Here is a 20560-nt window from a genome sequence, read left to right on the forward strand (position 1 = left end):
CGGTCGCTGTTTTCGACGTCCAGCGGCGTATGGTATGGATGGGAGAGGCTAGTCGGGATAAGCAGGCAGGCAGGCGTAGTCGATAAATTTGACAGTTGGTATCAAGCCATAGCGTTGTGTTTTAAAAGATAGTCACGCCGGCTTCTAATGAAATTCTAACCGGTTACGTACCATCCCTCCCCTCTTCTATTCTCCTCGTCTTGCTCAGGGACTTGAATAGGGGCTAAAAACTGGCTTTGTCCACCACTAGCTATTTTTATCTAAATCTAAGTAATCGAGTTCTATAAGTACCTAGCCTGTTTAAATGTTAACCTCAGAATTATGCAATTTTGATGGAGAAAAATGATAGAAACGCTGGTGGTGAACGAAAGTACATTTTTAGCTCTGTAGGTCCTCGAAGGATACTTCTGAGAATCAACCCGTCTTTTCTAGATGAAACCGCATGTATATTGTAAATATTAGGTCGCAGGCGCGGTTATAAACTGTAGATATAGAACCCATCTTACAAACGTATAAGTACGGGTATATAAAGTATCATATAGAAATCTTCCTATGATTAGGTAGTATGGCAAGATGTGAAGCTTTTGAATATTCTAGCTTAATCCTTACTCAAACAAGTATTCCTTTAACGGCAAGGGTCTTCTTGGGGGCCCGGGAATTGTCTGAAATTGTATCTTGCGATGTTGAACATCTTGCTAGGCTTTACGTATATATTAACTAACCCCGTCCTTTCGCCAATTTTCCTATTATGTGTAATATTAAAGTCATAATTCGAATTAAACGATCAGATATTGTTGACTCGGCGGAAAACGAAGATTACGATCACTTCTAAAGTTCTCCAATAATGGTTTAAAAGTTTGACTCTTGGGAGTAAATATATTGCGGTACTAAGACAGAAGGATACCCCCCTGATAGTATATAACAAGACTATGCGAAAGGATTGAACGAATGGAACAGGTTTGTGCTCTAGGTAGTAAGCTACTAAAATATTGTCCTTTCATTTCGTATATCTAACTATCTTTCTCACTCAATAGTTTACGTCTTCGGGCACTCGTCCGAATCGAGACGTTGTGGAAAACGACAACTCAAATCACATTACTACCGATAACCAGCCAAAGCCGCAGGCCACATCTAACAGCGTTCGAATTTGGGACGCTCTGCCCTTAAACCCTATTATTTTCAATTTCATCTCTCGGGCGTATGCCGGCTTGAGAAGTCTTGCATCGAAATGGCTAAACTTCCCTCGATATCAGCCAAGTCCCCCTGCCCATATACTTATCAACGTAGGGGCGTGCAACCAAATATATCGGTGGACGCCGGGGTCTGTACTCACATACAATGTTGACGAGGACAGCTTTCCTAACGACTTCACCGCAGAATACGCTCGCAACAGTCTCAAAGACGCAGCTATAGAATGGAACAAAGGTGATATCGGTGTGCAATTCCAGGACGTTCCGGACGACCAACCAGCCTTATTCCGCCTTACATACATGAGCTGTAATAGTACAGAACCTAATGCTTTGGCCACATCGTTCTACGCGGGCGTTCTAGGGGACCAACGGCTATTTGTGTATGAATTAAGTTTCGGAGAGCCGTGCTTAGAGCATATGACCGGTACCTTTTGCCACGAACTCGGGCACATCCTCGGGCTGCGGCACGAGTCCGCACGGGATGATGCGGACGAGGCGTGTTTCCCGTCGTACCTGCTCGGCCGGCGCAATAGCTTCTCGATTATGAATCGCTACTTCGATCTGAATATATACCGCATCCACGAGGAGGACTACGCCGGCGCGAGACGTTTCTACAATGCTCGTACTCACGAATTTCGTGGGTACAGAATCATAGACAAGAACCCAAAGGTCTCTGAGAAGCTATGGGGAACTAGAAGTCAAACTATATTTGGGAGATGTATATCCTACATGATTGGTTACGAAGTTCCTTGGCGAATATAATTGCCTTTTATGTGTATTTTGACAGTTCGTCGGACAGGCGTCAGACGGGTGAGAGATACATATCAACGATTTTATTGATGTAGAATAATGACAGACATGCACTAGTCTTTACTACGGAAACAGTATAATCAATATATTGTCGCAACACTTGCTTGTGATCAGTTTTACAGCCATTAGGACATATACGTTGGATAGTAACCATATTATATTTTGTTTTCTCCTTCTCCTTCTTCTTCCCCTATCCCTTGAACAGTCAACTAGACTTGCACACTAAGTAAACTACCCCCCGCAGTGAAGTCATAAACACCATCCAAAGACGTCTAGGTATCTATTTATCTACCGCCACGTCGGGAAATAAAAGGCATCGTTTGGTTCGTAGTCTACGTCGAGGTAGAACTGTAGGTAGGTTTGAGAATAACAAGATGAATGCACGCATGCAAGCGTGCCTTGGCCGGGCAAAAATACCATTAAAGAATATCAAAACGCCTTCATGTACGCCGGTCCGGTCCCCCTGCCCTATTCATGCGACCGTCCATACCATGCAACAAGCATAAAACGCGCAACGTAGTAATTGTATATAACACGCTCCATTCAATGAATCAATAAAAGCTCGGTTCCTCAATGCTCCATAAGCCCGATACCGCTGTGGCTTACACCCTGTGATCTCGCCCTACTACCACCGCTAGCTCCTGCGCCTGTTGATTTTCCCGCTCGTCTTGATCCGCCGAAAGCGGTTGAGGATGTAGTCTTTCGACTACCAGCAGTGGCTTTCTTCTTAACACCACCGTATGGCTTGCTTCCTCTAGTAGAACCCCCGGATGACCGACGCTGGAAGGGCTTCTTACTTCCGCGCCATGTAGTTCCCTTTGACGACCGAGCCGCAGACGGCGTAGAATATGCACGGGATGCCGTAGCCCCTCGACCTGTATGCTCAGCTGGAGGTACGAAGTAGGACGATACCGCACCCGGGTCATCGAAGTCCTCCTCCCCATCATCCTCGATGTCATCCATACCGTCGTCACTTGACACGAGGTCAACGACATCGCGAGAGCCAGACGCAGTAGCGGCAGCCTGAGGGCTCGTTTGACCCATGATCTCTCGATATCGCTGATGGTATTGCCGTATTAGGGGTAGCATTCTACTACCGTACCTATCCACCTTATCATTATTGATACCAGGAATCAAGTGCATCTTATCGAGAGAAATGGTCCATCTTATAGCCATTTCGCGGAGTTGCTGCTCGGTAAAAATAGGCGAGCGCAAGTTCTTTGAATTTCTTAGGTTCTCTTCTAGATCTTTAGCCTCCTTGAGGAAGCTGTGGAGGATATCGTCATATAGGCCGGATAATTCAACACTGTCCATACGCGCATCATGGGATATTGGCGGCCCAAGCGTGGTTCGTTGAGATCGAGCTCTGGATCGTGGAGGAGGCATCGTCTCAAAGTCATCATTAGAATCATCGGCGACTACAAACCCATCTTTAGCATACCCATTGCTAAATCTGGAATACTCGTCGTCGTCGCTATCTTCGTTTTCCGATATCATTAAGGCCTTCCCTTTCTTCTTACGGTCCCTACCTAGGATAGGCGATGACACGTTCGTAGATGGGATATGGCGGCTAGGGGTGGCCCGCTTCGTCGCAGCAGTAGCCGGTTGGCTGATTCGTGTCTGCCTCTTAGATGTACCGCCCTGACTATCTTTGTCCTTAACTCGGGTAGTCAGGAAAAGCTGGCGTTGATTATTTAAGAAGACACGCGCCCTAGGCCCAAGCTATAGCAAAATAGTTAGCGAGGAAGCAGCTAAAGATCGAGGATTCTTTACCTTAAAATACTGAATAGCCATCCTAGACTTGTTGTTGAAGATGTTCTCTTCCCTCAGTGCGTCCTCTGCAACGAGTCGGTCGACAATTCGATGTATGTCGTGTTTTTGCATCTGCTTGGCCATCCCACGATATTGTTCCGTTCCCGGCTTGTAGTCCGATATTTTTTTCTTTCCCATCAAGAAATCCGTACATTGAATGAGCGTAAGCTTTCCTTGGGACTTCATAATTGATAAAACCGCAACCGCATACTCGCTAAAGTCCTTTTGCACGAAAACCTCCTCGTTCAGACAATTATCACAGGTCTTGCCGCACTGCTCTTTGTCAAACGCTTCTCCAAAATAACGAAGAATCTCCACCCGTCGGCAGTCACTTTGGTTGTCGCAGAAGGCAGCCACAGTGTTTAGCATATTCCTCTGCCTCTCCTTCTGTTCTTCGTTACCATCGCCGTCGGTAATCATCCGCCTCAGGGAGGACACATCGCCATAGTTGAAGTATAAATAGCACTCGGAAGGCAACCCATCTCGACCAGCACGGCCAGTCTCCTGGTAATATCCTTCGAGGCTCTTCGGGATGGAGTGATGAATGACGAAGCGAACATCGGGCTTATCAATTCCCATTCCAAAGGCTATAGTTGCTACAACGACCTTGGTTTCGCCGGCTTGCCAACTTGTCTGGACGCTTACCTTCTCGTGGACTTTAATGCTTGCGTGATAGTGCTGAGCGGCGATTCCGTGGCTTCGCAGCTTCTCAGCAATCTTCTCCGCTGATTTACGGGAAAGCGTATACACGATGCCCGTCTTCCCACTGTACTTTGTATTAATTAGTTCGGCAATGCTTCCAACGCTATCCTTTTCCTTTTTCAAAACCTCGTAGTAGAGATTAGGACGATTGAAGCTCTGCGAAAATTCCTGGCACGTCTCGATCCCTAGATTATGCTTCACATCTAGAATAACATTCTTCGTTGCAGTGGCCGTGAGAGCCATCAGGGGTACACCGGGGAACGTTTCTCTGAAGCTGCCGAGTTCCTTGTAGTCAGGACGAAAATCATGACCCCATTGGCTCACACAGTGGGCTTCATCAATTACGAGACGCGCAAGCTTCTTGTTTTCATAAAGGGTGGTCAGGCCGTCTAGGAAAGCCTTGCTCTTGTTGATCATCTCAGGGGTAACGTAGAGAAGCTGCACGTAATGTTCAGGATGACTTTTCTTCAAGTTATCCATGATCTCATTACGGGTTGACTGAGCTAGATCGCCGCTGAAGGCACAAGCTTTGATATTCAACGCTGCGAGGTGCTGCACTTGGTCCTGCATCAAGCTGATAAGGGGGGACACGACAACTGTAACGCCATGGGTCTTTCCGCTCGTGATCACAGCCGGGAGTTGGTAGCAGAGGGATTTGCCGCCTCCCGTGGGCATTAGAATAAATGCGTCTTTACCCGCTAGAGTGGCATCGATTGCCTCGAGTTGGTTATGTCTGAACCCAGTCATTCTAAATCTATCTTTTAACGCCTTTTTCACATCTTTAAACCACGGGCGGTTTTTAAGTTCACGTGGAATATGTGCTGACATCGATGGGTCTATAGTCTTCGCGATGGCTACTTTCTGGGGTCGTACCCCCGCATTTCCAGACGTTTCCGAAAGGACGGGACGATGAGTTCTAGGCAGTCTATTCTCCGACGATGATTGTCGGAGATCAAGCTCCTCTGCAAATTGAACCATGTCAACATCGTCACTGTAGTCGCTCTGGTAGCCTTTCTGTTGGCTAGGCTTTGCTTTAATCGGGCTCTTATGGCCCTTGAGGCTTCCGAGTTGAGAATTTGTCGCCCTCGTTGGTACATGTCGACTGACTGGGGGTGACAGATCATTGAATGGGTCATCGTAGTCATCAAAATCATAGGGATCCTGACTTATGACTACAGGCGGTTTCTGACGAGTGGGGGGTTTTGCTGGCCTGCTGTTGCTAGTTATGGTAAACGGCAGTTGCTCGTCAATTAGTTCACCACTTTCGGGTATAGGAGAAGCGACCTGACGACGGGGTCTTCCTGCAGTACTCTGCGGTGGTAACGGTAATTCGTCGTAATCTCGCCCCGGGATTGGGAAAGAATCGTCTGCTTGATGAGAAAGCTGGGTTTGAAGAATTACTTGAGTACTACCTCGTGGGATAAGTGTCGACTCCCGCGAGAAGCTCGTCGGCGGCGCAGGTCTGGCTGGTTGAGTTGCACGTACAATAGGATTGGGATGCTCGGCTTCGGTGCTACGGGTCTCACTGGTCTCAAAAAAACTCCGATTCTCGATACCGGCTTTCAGAAGGCTAGGCTTTAGGATTGATCGGCGTTCTTTAAGCAAATCCTCCAATTCTTCAAGTCGGGCCTCATCGTCCTGTGTATCTAGATCTTGGTCGTAGGCGTCTGAGATTCGCGAAATCAAGGCCTCCTTCTTGAGTTGAACTTCCTCGTAAGAACGAAAGTCCCTTGAGAGGTCGCCCAAAGCTGCCTGTTGTCGTGCTAGTCGCTCTTTCTCCTGCTTGAGACGACTTCTGGGACCAAGATTGCCACTTTTCAAGGACTCCTTATATGCGTCTTTATTGTCTTGTAGTTTCTTTTCCAGTAATTCTCCCGCCCTTTCGATGGTGACTAAAGGTTGGGCGAGGAATAATTCCAGAATAGTATCTTGTTCATCTTCATCAATCACGATACTTGGTTCACTCATCAACTGAGATCTCTGTGAGGGGCCAGCTTCCAGTTCCTGGTCGTAGCCCCTAGCCATACTGACTTGGGAGGATGCATGCTGCTCAGGTTTCCGGGATGAGCGGAACGGTGTGCGCCTCTCGTTTTGGGTTACCTGCCTCGGCTTCGATGGTGTATCGTAGGCAACAACATCATCATCAGCATCCCGAGATATCCGAATAGAAGTCTTAGGGCGGCTACTTGAGTGAGCCGTGCTGTCTGGTGCGTCATAAGTAGGGGGCGTCATAAGCTCGTCGTCTGAGTCCTTGATAATTCGGTTATCGGGTTTAGAAACCCGAGATTTCCGCGTCGTCTGTGCCGTCCGCGCTTTGGGAGTCTCCGGGGTATCTTCCGAAAATGAATCATGCTCGGAAGACGTTACATGCCCGTCCCCAGCATCCGTCGCGTCATAAGGAACGACATTTTTCAGTGATAGCTTGGCAGGAGATCGCTTTATAGTACGCTCAGTAGCGGACAAAGAGTCATCCGCGAGCTCTTCTCCTTTTCTAGCTCGCCGGGTCGTGTCTTTCCTAGACGAAGTTACAGCTTTCGATGGTGATTGACTAGCCGTCGTCTTTAGCTTCGTCTTGGCTGGCGATTTGGATGGGGACTTTTTGAGATGGGAGTGCATGGATTCTTCCTCGGACAAAACTTCGTAGATATCGGGGAAATCATCTGTTTCAGCAGTAGTGGTAGTAGGCGGTTGACTGATTTGGTCACTTTTTCGCTTTTTACCTCGTTTTGGGGTCAGCGGCGCAGGCCGCGCAGCACGTTCCTCCTCCCATATCATAACATCGCTCCCAAACGCTACCGAGTTTTCAGTCGTATGGGTTGGCTCTGCTCGCATAGCATGCTCCTCCTCCCATACCATAATATCAGTTCCGAACGCAACCGAGGGCGCGGTGGTAGTGGAGGCCGGACCAGGCCGAGTAGCAAAGTCTTCCCGCCATAGCCCGGTGTTGCTTCCAAACGCAATAGAATTCGTCGAAGTAAGTTCGTCTTCGTTAGTTAGATCGACCGTGTCGAAGGTACAATCGCTTCCGAATGTGGGCCCTGGAGTCGGAAACTGCTGCCGGGGCGAAGTCCTTTTCTTAGCGGAATTCGCAACACCTATAATATTCTCTTAGCCACACTTTCGTAGTCCAGAGCAAACGGGGAATCCGACCTGAGTTCTTCAGCAATGCAGCATATTCTTTAGCAAGGGACCCCGATCCCGATCCCGACCCCGACCCCAATCCTAACCCCGCGCCTCCGCTTGTAGATGTCGGGGTAAGCAATTGCTCCTGGCGTAGAATAAGAGCAGGCCGTTTCGAGCCAGATTTTGAAGTTAATCGTCCCATCTTTTCTCCCACCGCAACCCCCCCAGATACTTCAAGCGGTCTCGCCGGTTTCGTCGACCCATCGGGCGGCTCCGTGTGCAAAGACTGGATGTCTGGAAGAGTTGGGTATAGCGATGGTTCGGTAACGTCTTTAGTACGCGTTTCGGAGCGCCGGGCAGTCGAATGGGGGAGAGAGGAGGGTATATCGGAAGATGGTTGGTCTCGAGCGGGTGGTAGAATAGGCGCGTTTGGCGCGGTTAGAGCAACATTCGCAAGTAACCAACTTAAGTGATCGCGAAGATTGTTTCGAGTCATGAAGACGCCTTGGAACCTATGTTCCACAGAAGCTCCATGAGATTTTTAGAATCAATTGCCGCGAAAAAAGGAAAACCTAATAGGACATAGTATGTGATCCCCTCTCTTCGTAATCTATGTAAGTGACAGTGGACAGTGACAATGTTGAGTGTTAGACTGAGAAGTCCGAATTCACGACAGACCCTCTAAAAGCTCGGGCCATGTGACACTAAGTCGCGCGTGCAGGTGATTCAATTTAGCAATGCCGCGTTTTGCAGCGAGATAAAATTATGGGGCCATTTACGGATTATACAGACATTAGTGTATTAGATAAGCATTCAACCAAATCATCAAGTAGAGTAAGTTCTAGTTAACCAAAAGTTAAAACCATGATAAGGTTCAACTGATAATTAACTGATATATGTATTTTATCATCAGATCGTCTAAACTATCTCATTACTAAGTTATCACCTCCTCGGTGTAGCATCAATTAAGTATAATAAGTAGGTATTGTCTATACATGTTCGCTCTTCAATATCCAGCATAACATATCCGCATAGTCCACTCAGCAAGCATCTTGGCCAGACGTCGTCTTGGGTTTATCAGCACCGTTGAATAAATACATGCCCGTCACAAGCATCTTCCCAGCAGCCGATACCAAAATGGCCACCCAAGACCCAGCAGATCGGTAAATACCCGCACCTGCGAGCGACCCAAGGACAAGCGTCGCGAGAAACATGGCACGCCTTGTACGTGGCCTATTATTTAGCTTGAAGAGCTTAGGATCGATTAGCAGGTCGATCCACGCGGCGGTGGCCATCGCTGTGCTTATCTCCGTCATCTGGAGGGATCGCGACTGCACAACCTGGCTCCCAGAAGCAAATGCTAGAAGCCCTATAACTATCACAGCGTCGCCACCCTTTAATCCTGCTCCGTGTTGGTACTGCATAGCCGCTGCGCCGAATACCAAGCACGACTGGACGAAGTTGCAGCAGACGAGCCAGAGTCTTAGCCGTGGACCAACGAGGTGGCTAATCTGACCCGTCAACCATCCACCCAAGAGGAAGAAACCTAGAGCTGACCCAATATTTGCCGTGATGAACATTTCGCCGTTAAGATGAGGCAGTATGATGGCCAGCATGAGGAAAACCGTATTTCCTGTCTGGTTCGACGCGAAGCAGTGGTAGTCGGGGAAAGAAATGGCATCTTGCATGCCCGTGCAACTAATAGCAAGCATGTGTTAGCTAACATACCTAAACACATTTCACGAAACCGTAACCATCCAATTGGTCGACATAGATATCTACTAGTTCCTGGCATCTCGTCGGTCTTTCGACTTTGGTTTACACGGGGAATTGCTTACAAGGTTAGGATAAGTAGTTCGAGCTCGGCAAAACCTGACGAGCGAACAGGCTCCAGCATATAGCACCACGCTCTCGAAAATATAGAGTCCATATTAGACGACAAGGTCGAATCAGAGCTGGACCTGGTAGTCTGTACACTATCTGATCTCCTCTGTTCGGGATTTTGAAGGTTGTCGACTTTGAGATCTGCCATGTTTTCCAATAACTAGGGGGATATTTCTAAACAACAAGTAACAAGAGAATTTCAAGTACCGAAATTTTCGAAAGGTTATCACGAAGAGGGAAAGTTGCAAGTCACACATAGGCAAGATTTAGTAAGTAAGGGGAATCACACCGACTTTATTGACTCGCCACAGGTCTACAACTCACATATTGGGAACCGGAGCCGTTCAAATGTCTTAGTCGGTGCGGCTTCCATAAAAAATGCAACAGTCCTAGCGTCCTAGACATCATTCTGATTTAGTTGTGAAAGAATCTTGTTCCAGGTTATTAACCGACAACCGATGCAAAAGGATATAAACCGAAACGTTAACTCTATTCTAATATTAGCAGGTTTATATCCAACCTTTAAATACCGGAACACGGCCCCACCGAGCCGACCCGAGATCCTACCGGACTTGTTGCGTACAGCGAGAATTACCAAGGCTCACGAACGGCTCATCAGTAACGGTTGCAGAATATTTCGGCAAGATAAAGAGGGTCTCAACAAACAGTTCGGACGACGTTGGGTTGCTACCGTGTAAAGGAGTTTCGTAGGTCTCGTAGTGCATATCGTAGAGGTAGTAGACACTTTAAACATATTAAGCATCCATGTAGCAAGTCTAGAACGTCCTATAGACATAGAACTAGACGACACTACGCTAGCTTCTTCGATGCTAGTCCCAGCCTTTTCTCGACTTCAACTAACGAGGCTCTATACTACTTACCTAATGACATTCTCATTCCTACGCCCAAACTGCCGATTACCGAGTGGATACTCCGAGATCCGTAGCTATGTAGTAACAGATCCGCTATTAATATCGAGTTGCCGCAACTATTCCGTACCACTCCCGAGAATATTTCCTAGCGGCTACGACGACCGAGACGCAACTCGGCCTAAGCCCGCGGAAGCACTATGGGATTGCCGCGGGAGAACCGATCAAATTATTATTCCAGCAGGAACACAACGTCATCCGTAATCGCCTAGACCGAGCGGTGAGAAAGAAATAAGAACGTAGCGCCTGGGTTGAAGGGGCACTCCATATTTGTGATGCCTAGCGATATTAAAACACAATGCCAGCACAGTCTCAGAAACCTAAAATATCGGTGTAGAATGTTCAAACCACTCTCTATATAATTTCGTCGTGGGAACACCGAACCCATACTAAGACGCAAATCCCAAAACGCAATGCGCGGCGTTGTCTCAGTTATTGCTTGAAAGCCCTAGCCTGGTTTAATACACCAATATGACGGTATATATGTATCATATAGTTGGTGGTGTTGGGTACTTCGCATCAATGTCTTTATATGTTTTCTTTCTTTCTGGTAGTTATAACTATTCGATACTAACTTATAAGTTCTCTTATTCCGGATAATAGGCTCAAAATGAGAGCATATGCAATATCGGAAATCCCAAAGGTAAGAGATTGTCTGTCTGTGCTACATAACTATAATAAACGCATCCAGTCGACCACCCACGCGATTGGAAATATCGTTACATCGTATACCTAGTAAACATTCGTAAGGCTGAAGTGTGATTTGTCACTCCTGACGGTAAGGCTGGATAAAGCGAACCTTGGATTTCATCATATGCACATCAAAGCTGTATGTACATACAGTACCAACTTAGGTACGTGGGGGACCTGGGGACCTGGGGACAAAGAAGACAGGGGGTAAAAGAGGATAGGTATCCGATTTGGTGGAGCTATATCCCTAATCTATTCAGCGACAAATGTCGCTAGTTAATCGAAACACTACTACACTTCATAATTACTAACATCTTAGCATCGAAGTCATTCTGATGAATATCTGGGGTTTCATCTCCATTTATCTATCTACCTTAGGTAGTTATTCGACCAGGTGAGTCCCGTACCACGCTCGTAGGGTGGTAATTACATCCTCCTCGTCTAACCACAATGCTGACAAGCTGACATTTTGCAAGGATAGTTGCATCTCGACGCGCCAGTCGTTTGGGCTCGTCCAACGCCTCGGATTCCGAGCGACCAAGGGACTGGCTACACCATATGCGTTGCGTATGAGGATACATTCCTGCCCCGGATTGATCTTTCGAGAAACCTGCAACCTGCAACCCGGAACTAACCACAAGCCACGTTCCCGCGGAGATCGCAGACGGCGGTCTGTCCTGAACTCATAGGCCACTGACGGCCCTCATGCTTATCTCTGGGCTGGGCAGAATCATCATCAAATAAGGCTTAGCCCTACCACCGTCGATCCTGAACGCCTTCAGATAAGATAAGAAGGCATTGGCATTGGCATTAGCGTTGGCTGTCGTACCCCTGACTAGTCATCTGGGCGTGTGCGAATATCCGCCGTGTTGACTTGCTTTTTTACGACGGGAACTTATTGCTTTTATGTCATGTCTGATTCGCTGCCAGAAGCTCTCTCTCAGGTGCGTGCCCGGGCCAATTTAAAATACCGGTGAGGCAAAGCTGGCCTTCGAATGTCTCTCTTTTTTTTTTTTTTTTTTTGGTATCTGGGTTGTCGAGTTTACCATTAGTAAACGAGGTTCGCTTGATGAGGTCAGAGTCGAGTTTTATCAACTCGAGTTAGCAGTGTGTATATTCGGCAGGCTATTCGAGAACATCACGACTCCGTGTAATATCTCCGGCTACCTGCTTCGCATCTCCGTCAGCAAGCCACTGGCACTATCGATGTACGTCGAGAATAGTGCAGCTCGGGCAGAGGAAGCCGTGCCGGTCATCAAGAATGCGCTAATGGCTATATTTTAGTAAAAACATCATCAATCTTCAGGAGCTTATATCTTATCAGACCCGTCAAGCCCAGCTTCTAGCCGTAGCTGCCTTTTCTCTTACACCATCGATAGAAAGGAGCCTCCTTGACACTATAGATCTAATCATCTCAACGGTCATTGGACGACTCTAGCACGCCATCTCCTTAGCACTTGGATCAAGCGTTTCCGCTCGGCACATCAGAAGTTTATCTGCCAGGAGAATCTTCCGCGGAAAACACTCGTGTAGTCTTGGGGTGGGGACCGTTGCTCTAGACCCGCTGCAGAGACGACTCGTCCGGAGATGCTCAGTTACACAGGAAGTCTATTCGCTAATCTAAGAGTATATACTATTCGATCAAAGGAGTATATACGTTGCCCCTTTCAACCTACCAAATTGCAGTTTATACCAGTCAGTAATCACCATCGCTATAAACTTCGTGTTGAAACCCAACCGGTCAGCCCCTTTGTGAGGAGGGCCTACGAATTACAAGCGTAAGATTTCTCAGGGCTTAGGCTTACAACACTCGAGATGAAGCCGTCTTACCTCTGGACCGCCCCGGAAGTGGACCCGATTAACCGCAAGGCCCGCTCTGTCCCCGTTTTAAATGTCTTTAATGTTTACGGGCGTGTATTCTTCTTCTCCTGGTGGGGATTTATGGTTTCCTTTTGGGCGTGGTATACCTTTCCACCACTGGTTAGTATCTCGATCTTCTAGGAAACTCCATATAAAAGGAGGCGAGTAACTGACACTCTACGCACTTCGTAGTTGACGCATACCATTAAAGCCAACCTTGATCTTACCTCGGCCGAGATTGCCAATTCCAACATCGTCTCGTTGTGTGCTACGTATGTGTTTTATAATTACTTTGGTTTCATGGTTCCCTTTCCGAGCTGACGTACTGGAGATTGTTGATTCGATTTGCGGCTGGTCCTGCTTGCGATCGGTTCGGGCCTCGTTGGGTATTCGCCGGTACACTCCTAGTCGGGTCGATCCCTCTTGGTCTGGCCCCTCTTGTTCACAATGCCCAAGGCCTCTATGTGAGCCGATTCTTCATAGGTATCCTTGGTGGGTCTTTTGTGCCTTGTCAGGTCTGGTCGACAGGATTCTTCGACAAAAATGTTGTCGGTACCGCCAACGCCCTAACTGGAGGTTGGGGTAACGCCGGCGGTGGAATCACCTACTTCATCATGCCGGCCGTATTTGACTCATTCGTGGCTCGAGGCTACTCGGATGGCGTGGCGTGGCGTCTTACCTTCGTCGTTCCCCTCGTAATAACGCTCGCCACCGGCATATCCATGCTGCTCCTATGCCCTGATACACCAACCGGCAAATGGTCTGAGCGACATCTCCACGCTGAGCAGAACTTGGCCTCTCACGGCGGCGACGCAACTCCTGGCCCGGCGGATAGCATAATCGACGTCCCTGGTAACGTCGTCGACAAGGCCAGCTCTAGCGGCGGGAACAGCATCCACGAGGTCGAGAGGGAGGCCAAGAAGCCTCAAAAACACGTCAACTGGGATCATGAAGCCGTCATGTCGCGAGGCGAAATGATAGGAGCAGCCAAAGGCGAAGTCGTTCAAAAGCCGACATGGGACGTAATCTCACAGGTGACGTTCTCCCCACAGACCGCCTTCCACATCCTGACGTACATGTGCTCGTTCGGCGGGGAGCTCGCCATTAACTCCATACTCGGGTCATACTACGTGAAGAACTTCCCACAGCTAGGCCAGACCAACGCCGCGAACTGGGCCGCCATGTTCGGCTTCCTAAACGTTGTTACCCGGCCCCTCGGCGGCGTCGTCGCGGACGTCTTGTACCAGGCCTCGGGCCGCAGCGCCTGGGCCAAGAAAATCTGGATCGTGGTGTGCGGATGCATATCCGGCGCCGCACTCGTCGTGATCGGCCAGGTTAACCCGCATAGTCTGTCTGCTATGGTCGGGCTTGTGGCTCTAGCAGCGCTATTCTTAGAGGCAGGCAACGGGGCTAACTTTGCCCTCGTACCGCATGTGCATCCGCATGCCAACGGCGTTGTCTCCGGGACCACGGGTGCGGGAGGTAACCTCGGGGGAGTCATTTTTGCCATCATATTCCGGTTCACGGGCGCGGGGACCGACTACGCTACCGCCTTCTGGGTCATCGGGGTGGTTACCATCGTGCTCAATCTCGGGCTATGCTGGGTCCCGCCCGTACCGAAGGGGCAGGTTGGCGGGCGCTGATTACTTCTTGGCACGCGCTACAATAGGTACTACCTACATAGAAGTATCTATGGAAACGAAATCTTGGCGTTGGAGGTTGTTTGCAGATTTGAAACGATCCAACGCACGGGGAAATTGAGTTGGGCTGGCGTTGGGGCGTGTGTGTGTTTCGGTATATACCCGTATAAGTACCTAGGTATCTAAGGAAGTTTGTCAGTCAGATAGGTAATTAAGAAATTAACTGGGATGAAATAGGATAGCATAGATGGACGCTAGCTAGGACTACTGGGAAATAGGAAATGAAAATGGCTTAGTATAGTATAGTATAGTATAGGGTAGGATAGGGTATAAAGTGTAGATCCCAAAATAATATGAAGTTTACGAATGAATAGTTGCTTTGTTCAAACTGCGGTGTATGTGGTGGTTATTATCGTATATATACGAGGTGATGTCGATCATGAACCTATTTGTTGGGTGGACTTATTTCACGCTCTTCGTATAATATCAGGGAAATCTATTAGGAATATTCCTTGTCTGGTTTTCTTCTTCTTAGAATTCGCAACATGAATATGCTCATAGTTTAGGATTCCTTTTACGTGCTGCACAGTATAAAATAAATCTATAATATCCATACAAAAATATACTCATCCCAGATATCAAAAGTCAAAAGTCAGCAGTCAGAGTTTCAAGATATAAAAAAAGGTAGGTTAGGCTATTGCGAACTCCATTCCAAACACCCGTTTCAAATCAAAATACCGGTACGGCAGTGAGTACCTACCTCATACCTATGTAAAAGTAGGCTATTAAACCCACGACCGTGGGGATGCGCATCCCCCGTACCCGCGCCAATAAAGCAGAAACAAGCCGCCAGCCGCTCCCCCGCCGAGCCGTCTCAACCATCTCGTATGTGGCAAAGCAAGCGAGATATCCGTGGAGATATCCGAGGAGATACCTATCACATCTCAACTCGGGTGTGAAAAAGTAAATAGCATTCGCGATCGTCGTCGTCGGCTTCCCGATTTGGGAGATGCGCTGTAAGGACGGCGATTGGGCAGGCGCGCACTCGCTCCGGGTCGCAGATGCAGTGCGATAACCTTAATCGGTTGTAATCTTGTCGCACAGGCGCCGCACCACGTGGATATGACATCGACGGGGAGGATTAGGTAAAAACTCCAATGGACTTAGTTGAAACTTGAACAGCATCGACGTTGTCTAAAGTTCAAGTTTATCTCAACTTCGATAATTCATATTTGTGTATTGACTATACAACATCTACCACTAAAATAGCGGCTACTGTTCACCACTGACTTATTCGAACTCGTATTGGATACAAAGACAGACGATTCTTTAACTTGACATCACGTGCACACAAGGACAAAAAGCAATTAGTTTTTATGGGTATATTCAGTATAGCAGGCTGTCTATATTGACATATATGGTGGTATTACGATATCCATCGCATCCAACAAGTCCGCATCAACAGCCGGTGCCACTCAGAAAGGTATCTCGGTATGTGGTCAATTATTTCATTAGTTCCAATCCCCTGCTCTCGCCGGTAAAACAACCAAATTTATTAAAAACATCATCGCGAACGGAAAACAGATGCGATTCCACCTTACATGTTGAAGAGGGCGAAGGCAAGACCACCGACCAAGGCCAGCGAGCCAGCAGCAACGTTGCTAGCACCAGCGGTGGGGATGGTGGCGGGAGCCGAGGCAGTGGCGCTTGCGCTAGGGGCAGGAGTCACAGCGGCGTAGCTGGAGCTGGTGATGATGGTTGTGGGAACATGAGCGGTGGTGGACAGGTTGCCGGAGGGAATCACAGTAGGGTAGGTCGGGACCTTGGTGCTGACAACGCTGGTGGTGTTGCTAACGACGGCGCTGCTGCTGCTGCTGCTAGAGACGGGAGCAGTAGGGTAAGAGGGAGGAGCAGAGCTGCTAGCAGAGCTGCTGGCAGAGCTGATGACGGAGCTACTGGCAGAGCTACTGGCAGAGCTGATGACGGAGCTGCTGGTCAAGGTAGGGTAACCCTGAGTAGGGTAGCCCTCGGTGGGGTAGCCACCAGCAGAGCTGCTAGAGGCGACAGAGGCGACCGAGGCGCTGCTGCTCTTAGAGGTCTCTCCAGCACCATTGCTGCACGAGGGGCCAGCGATGGCGAACGGGAAGCTGTACTGGAAAGTCGCAGAGTTGGCGACGGAGGCGATCTTGATACCGTAGGTCTTATCGGTGCCGAGCGCGCAGTCAACAGTCCAAGAGAAGGTACCCTCAGAAACGTCAACAGCTAAATTGCTTGTTAATACCAGCTCATTATTAATTTCAATACCAGCGTTGTTCACTTACTTGCGAGGACGGGGCCAGGAATGAGAGTGGTAGGAGTCTCACCACCGAGAAGGGTGATGGTAGCAGGGCCAGTGTACTGGCCAGCCTCCCACTTGATGGTGAAGGTCTTGCCAGAGGCGACCTGCTGACCATCAGCAGGAGAGGTGAGGACGGCGTAACCAGGAGTCTGGGCGAAGGCCGAGGCAGCAAAGGCCAAGGCAGAGGCGAAAGCGGTAGTAGAACGCATCTTGATTATGTTGGTGAAGAGAGTTGGAATTACTAAAAACCACAGGTACCGAGAAGGGAGCGGGTTGATAAAAGAGTGAAAGTTGCCGTTGGGCTGACGCGAGCTAGGCTGAGCTGCGAATATTAAAAAATGAGTGTGGGAGTCTGAAGACGACTTGGAAGTTTGCGGCTGGATGTAGGAAGAAGAAAAGAAGAAAAAGGGCAGGAGAGCGTGAGATAAAATGGTGGACGATATTCAGTTGACTAAGAGGGACTGACTAGGAATCGACCAGGTACAACTGGGGACAACTGAGAGAGGCACAGCTCGCAGCGCGATAGGTACCCTGCTTCCAACTTGGCTAAATCCTCTCCGCCGAACCACTTAGAACCAGTAAAAATGAGGTCTTCCAACCCCATACCACAGCAAAATCAGCAAATGTGCCTGACAGACCTGGCAGTCAGTCCAGTCATGCATGGTATGTCCCCTAGGCGATCCCCTAGTCGACGGGGTAGATCTCTTCGTGTCTCACTGTAAGGCGCGACAGGTATCTCGCAGGCCAAATAAACAAGCAAAGATACATTCCAGCTGCCTAGAACTACATGGATATCCGCCTGCCAAGATTTCTTCACTGGACTTCACCTGGACGGCATCTCCACTTTAAGGCAGCCCACCTGCCCCTAAAGTCCAACTCGCGTCGATTTGACTGGCCAATGTGTTACATGGGTTCTAGAAAGGGTAAATTACAAGACCCTCGCGAAGGAAGACCTAACGAATTAGCGAAAGGGGCATGCAAAAAGCCTGCTTTTCGATCCCCTGGGACCTGGGACCTGGGCTGTTGGTTGTGACATGGCCCATTTAATAACCCGTAAATAACCTGGATCGAGTAATTGGAGTAGGGCGTGGTCACGATGCAGTGCTGGTTATGCGAGCTGGCGAGTAGGCCATTTGCTATGTGCATGCATTTGATACCCTCGAAGTCCAAGGCTGAGTTGAGATTCAAATAATTACTTTTTCTAAGTATAGATTAGTATATGCCTTAGTACGTACGTACCTACGTAGACATTTAAAGACTCAATTTCACTAATACATAAAGTTGGCGCTTGAAACAAACTGAAACTTATTTAACAAATTAGCAAAAAAGGATTGCGCGGAACGTGGGCAATTGTTTCTGGCGCCCGTCGGCTCATCTAGGAAGGCAACTTCCTGCAGTAGCTAGGCACTTTGCAGCACGGCTTTAAAGCCTTAGGCTGGTATAGCGGCTATTAGGTAATACCTACCTTACCGCAGACCGCATACCATATAATTAATTACCCAGCCTAGGACTTTCGGCTAATCGTCCGACTCTTCTATGTAGAAGGGGAAAAGGGGCCGAAGCAACTTCGGCTTTTCAACTTCGGCTTTTAACAGTCTACGTTACACGCCGTGTTCTTCTTGTTACATCGTGGCTCTCGATGGCTTTACAGCCTCTTTTCGATTTAATTTCTCTACACGACACGACAGATCATCCATCCATCGTAAGGCTGCGTGAAGCTTTCTTGGCTCGACCCAGATATGTACTAAATTAGTTGATGACATTGCATTGGGACCCATTGCTTAGATATAGCGTATACATACATACACTATTAGATACGTACGCACTGCACATTTTTGTAAATTGGGTAATACCTGCGTGACATTGCCGTTCACGTCATCGAACCCAACTCCACTCCGCTATAACAGAGATGTCGGGAATGACATCTCAATTTGGGGTTTGTTTGCTGCTTGCCACGTCTGGCTTACCGGTACCATTCGCGCTGTCGTGAGCCACATCCACACGTCCCTTGCGTCCCGCTCAGCCCCTACGTACTATTGTATAAGTGTATATGCTCTGGACCAATATTCAGTGCCACCTATCATAACCTCTATATATTCTATATGTCAATACACAGTAGTAAAACAAACTTGTAAAAGTACAACGTGAGACGAAGAAATAATAGTACTAGGTTTGCCTGTCCGTGTGCGACACCGCCTAAGACGGCTGCTAAGCTAGGCCAGATGTATAAGCGAACAATATTTGATTGATCGATTCAACTCAATTCAATTTCACCTAGCAAGCCAGAGGAATCCTTCGCTGCGCGCCCCCTGCCAGCCGCACAAATACAAATGTCTTCTAGTGCTGACCGCCTTCCGCTGTTGGCTGGCTGGCTGTTTAGGGGGACGGGGCGGTTAGCGAGAAGTCTAGAACGTACCTAAGGTAGGTATAGTTATACTATGTATGTATGTACATAGGTAGGTACACTTTCCATGTGTGGTGGCGTAGGGCTGAGGAGAACCGAGATGTAAGGGAGGGAGATTTAAAATTTCAGTATACATAATGTCCGACGATGAAGGTTCGTGCGTCCCGGGGAGAATCATGTAAACTAGCAATATGCGAAGCTTTGTCGTTCTCTGCCTTGTAATATACCCAAGGTGTAGTATTGCCAGTCACACACTAACGTGTGATATGTCACCTAATTAGTATAGTATAGTATGCGTTGTTGGTTTACTAGAAGAGTCCTTACCTATGTGAGTTCGTCTTACTTACATGAAGAAGGCTCCATTAGGGTTAATGAGTACATTACGTCTTATATTGTTAATTCGAGGTTGCAACAATGAATGCAAGGCAAGAGATATGTCACGTATCACAGAGTTTATCCCCGATTAACCCCCCATATATCTAATATCTCCCGAAGGGGGGGGGGGGGAGAATAGCATGTTTCTATATGACTATTTCAACTACGTATATTATGTTTCCTCCCGCGGTATCCCTTCCGCGGTATCCCTTCCGCGCTAAATGCATGTTTGCTTGTGATATAAAACCCCTTCAGCCATTCTCTCGGGCTAGTTGGGTGCTACATGATACAGACAATAATAAAGGTATGCCTTTTCTAACTATGTCAGCCCAGCAGGACGCCGTAGAAACCCGTACCTCCATGATGAAGCTGCCCTAGAAATAACATATGCTCCATTCATACGTTATTGCATCTCCTTTATTTGGAACAAAGTATTATTTCTATTCGAAACCAACCTACTCGAGGTCGGTTCATCCATGCCCATGACAGTTAACATCACACGTGACACAATTCGCATTATATAGACTTACGTACGAACAACACATATTACTTTATCAAGCATTGATTAAGTTCCTCGGGTAGGTAGACATTCTGCTAGACCTACTGGAACTAGATGGCGTATACGATGTAAATGTCGGGACTCGGATTGATATATCTTAGGATCCCATTACTCGTCCACGTAACAGTTAACTCACGAGTGTCTAATGCCAACCTTTTATACTAGGTTAACATATATAAGTTCGGTCGAGTCGCCTTTAGGGAACGAGGGTTTACTAATGACTAGATATGTAAATTTATTCATG

At 48.0% G+C, this 20560-nt stretch overlaps 5 protein-coding genes across 5 annotated transcripts; 2 read left to right on the forward strand and 3 right to left on the reverse strand.

The window, feature by feature from the left end:
* Nucleotides 1-948: 948 nt before the first annotated feature.
* On the forward strand, nucleotides 949-1952 carry F4817DRAFT_319330 (uncharacterized protein; the record flags this gene model as incomplete). The annotated part of the gene is made up of 2 exons (XM_049301049.1): nucleotides 949-957; nucleotides 1035-1952. The coding sequence occupies 2 exons, from the start codon at nucleotides 949-951 to the stop codon at nucleotides 1950-1952; spliced, it is 927 nt and encodes a 308-aa protein (XP_049155650.1).
* Nucleotides 1953-2398: 446 nt separating this feature from the next.
* F4817DRAFT_233627 (uncharacterized protein) lies at nucleotides 2399-8344 on the reverse strand. The gene is made up of 3 exons (XM_049298951.1): nucleotides 7665-8344; nucleotides 3774-7609; nucleotides 2399-3722 (listed from the first exon to the last, which is right to left on the reverse strand). Exons 1-3 carry the CDS (start codon nucleotides 8131-8133, stop codon nucleotides 2571-2573), a joined length of 5457 nt encoding a protein of 1818 aa, XP_049155651.1. The 5' UTR covers nucleotides 8134-8344; the 3' UTR covers nucleotides 2399-2570.
* Nucleotides 8345-8475: 131 nt separating this feature from the next.
* Nucleotides 8476-10308, reverse strand: F4817DRAFT_348323 (uncharacterized protein). Its single transcript, XM_049304671.1, has 2 exons — nucleotides 9476-10308; nucleotides 8476-9335 (listed from the first exon to the last, which is right to left on the reverse strand). Exons 1-2 carry the CDS (start codon nucleotides 9667-9669, stop codon nucleotides 8678-8680), a joined length of 852 nt encoding a protein of 283 aa, XP_049155652.1. The 5' UTR covers nucleotides 9670-10308; the 3' UTR covers nucleotides 8476-8677.
* Nucleotides 10309-12955: 2647 nt separating this feature from the next.
* On the forward strand, nucleotides 12956-14643 carry F4817DRAFT_319333 (nitrate transporter; the record flags this gene model as incomplete). Its single annotated transcript, XM_049301050.1, has 3 exons — nucleotides 12956-13120; nucleotides 13193-13272; nucleotides 13332-14643. 3 exons carry the CDS (start codon nucleotides 12956-12958, stop codon nucleotides 14641-14643), a joined length of 1557 nt encoding a protein of 518 aa, XP_049155653.1.
* A 1594-nt stretch (nucleotides 14644-16237) lies between these two features.
* Nucleotides 16238-17187, reverse strand: F4817DRAFT_319334 (Ser-Thr-rich glycosyl-phosphatidyl-inositol-anchored membrane family-domain-containing protein; the record flags this gene model as incomplete). Its single annotated transcript, XM_049301051.1, has 2 exons — nucleotides 16238-16902; nucleotides 16962-17187. 2 exons carry the CDS (start codon nucleotides 17185-17187, stop codon nucleotides 16238-16240), a joined length of 891 nt encoding a protein of 296 aa, XP_049155654.1.
* Between the last annotated feature and the right edge of the window lie 3373 nt (nucleotides 17188-20560).

The sequence above is a fragment of the Daldinia loculata genome, assembly GCF_022478755.1.
Source record: "Daldinia loculata strain CBS 113971 unplaced genomic scaffold F4817scaffold_58, whole genome shotgun sequence".
In the NCBI taxonomy this organism is placed as follows: domain Eukaryota; kingdom Fungi; phylum Ascomycota; class Sordariomycetes; order Xylariales; family Hypoxylaceae; genus Daldinia; species Daldinia loculata.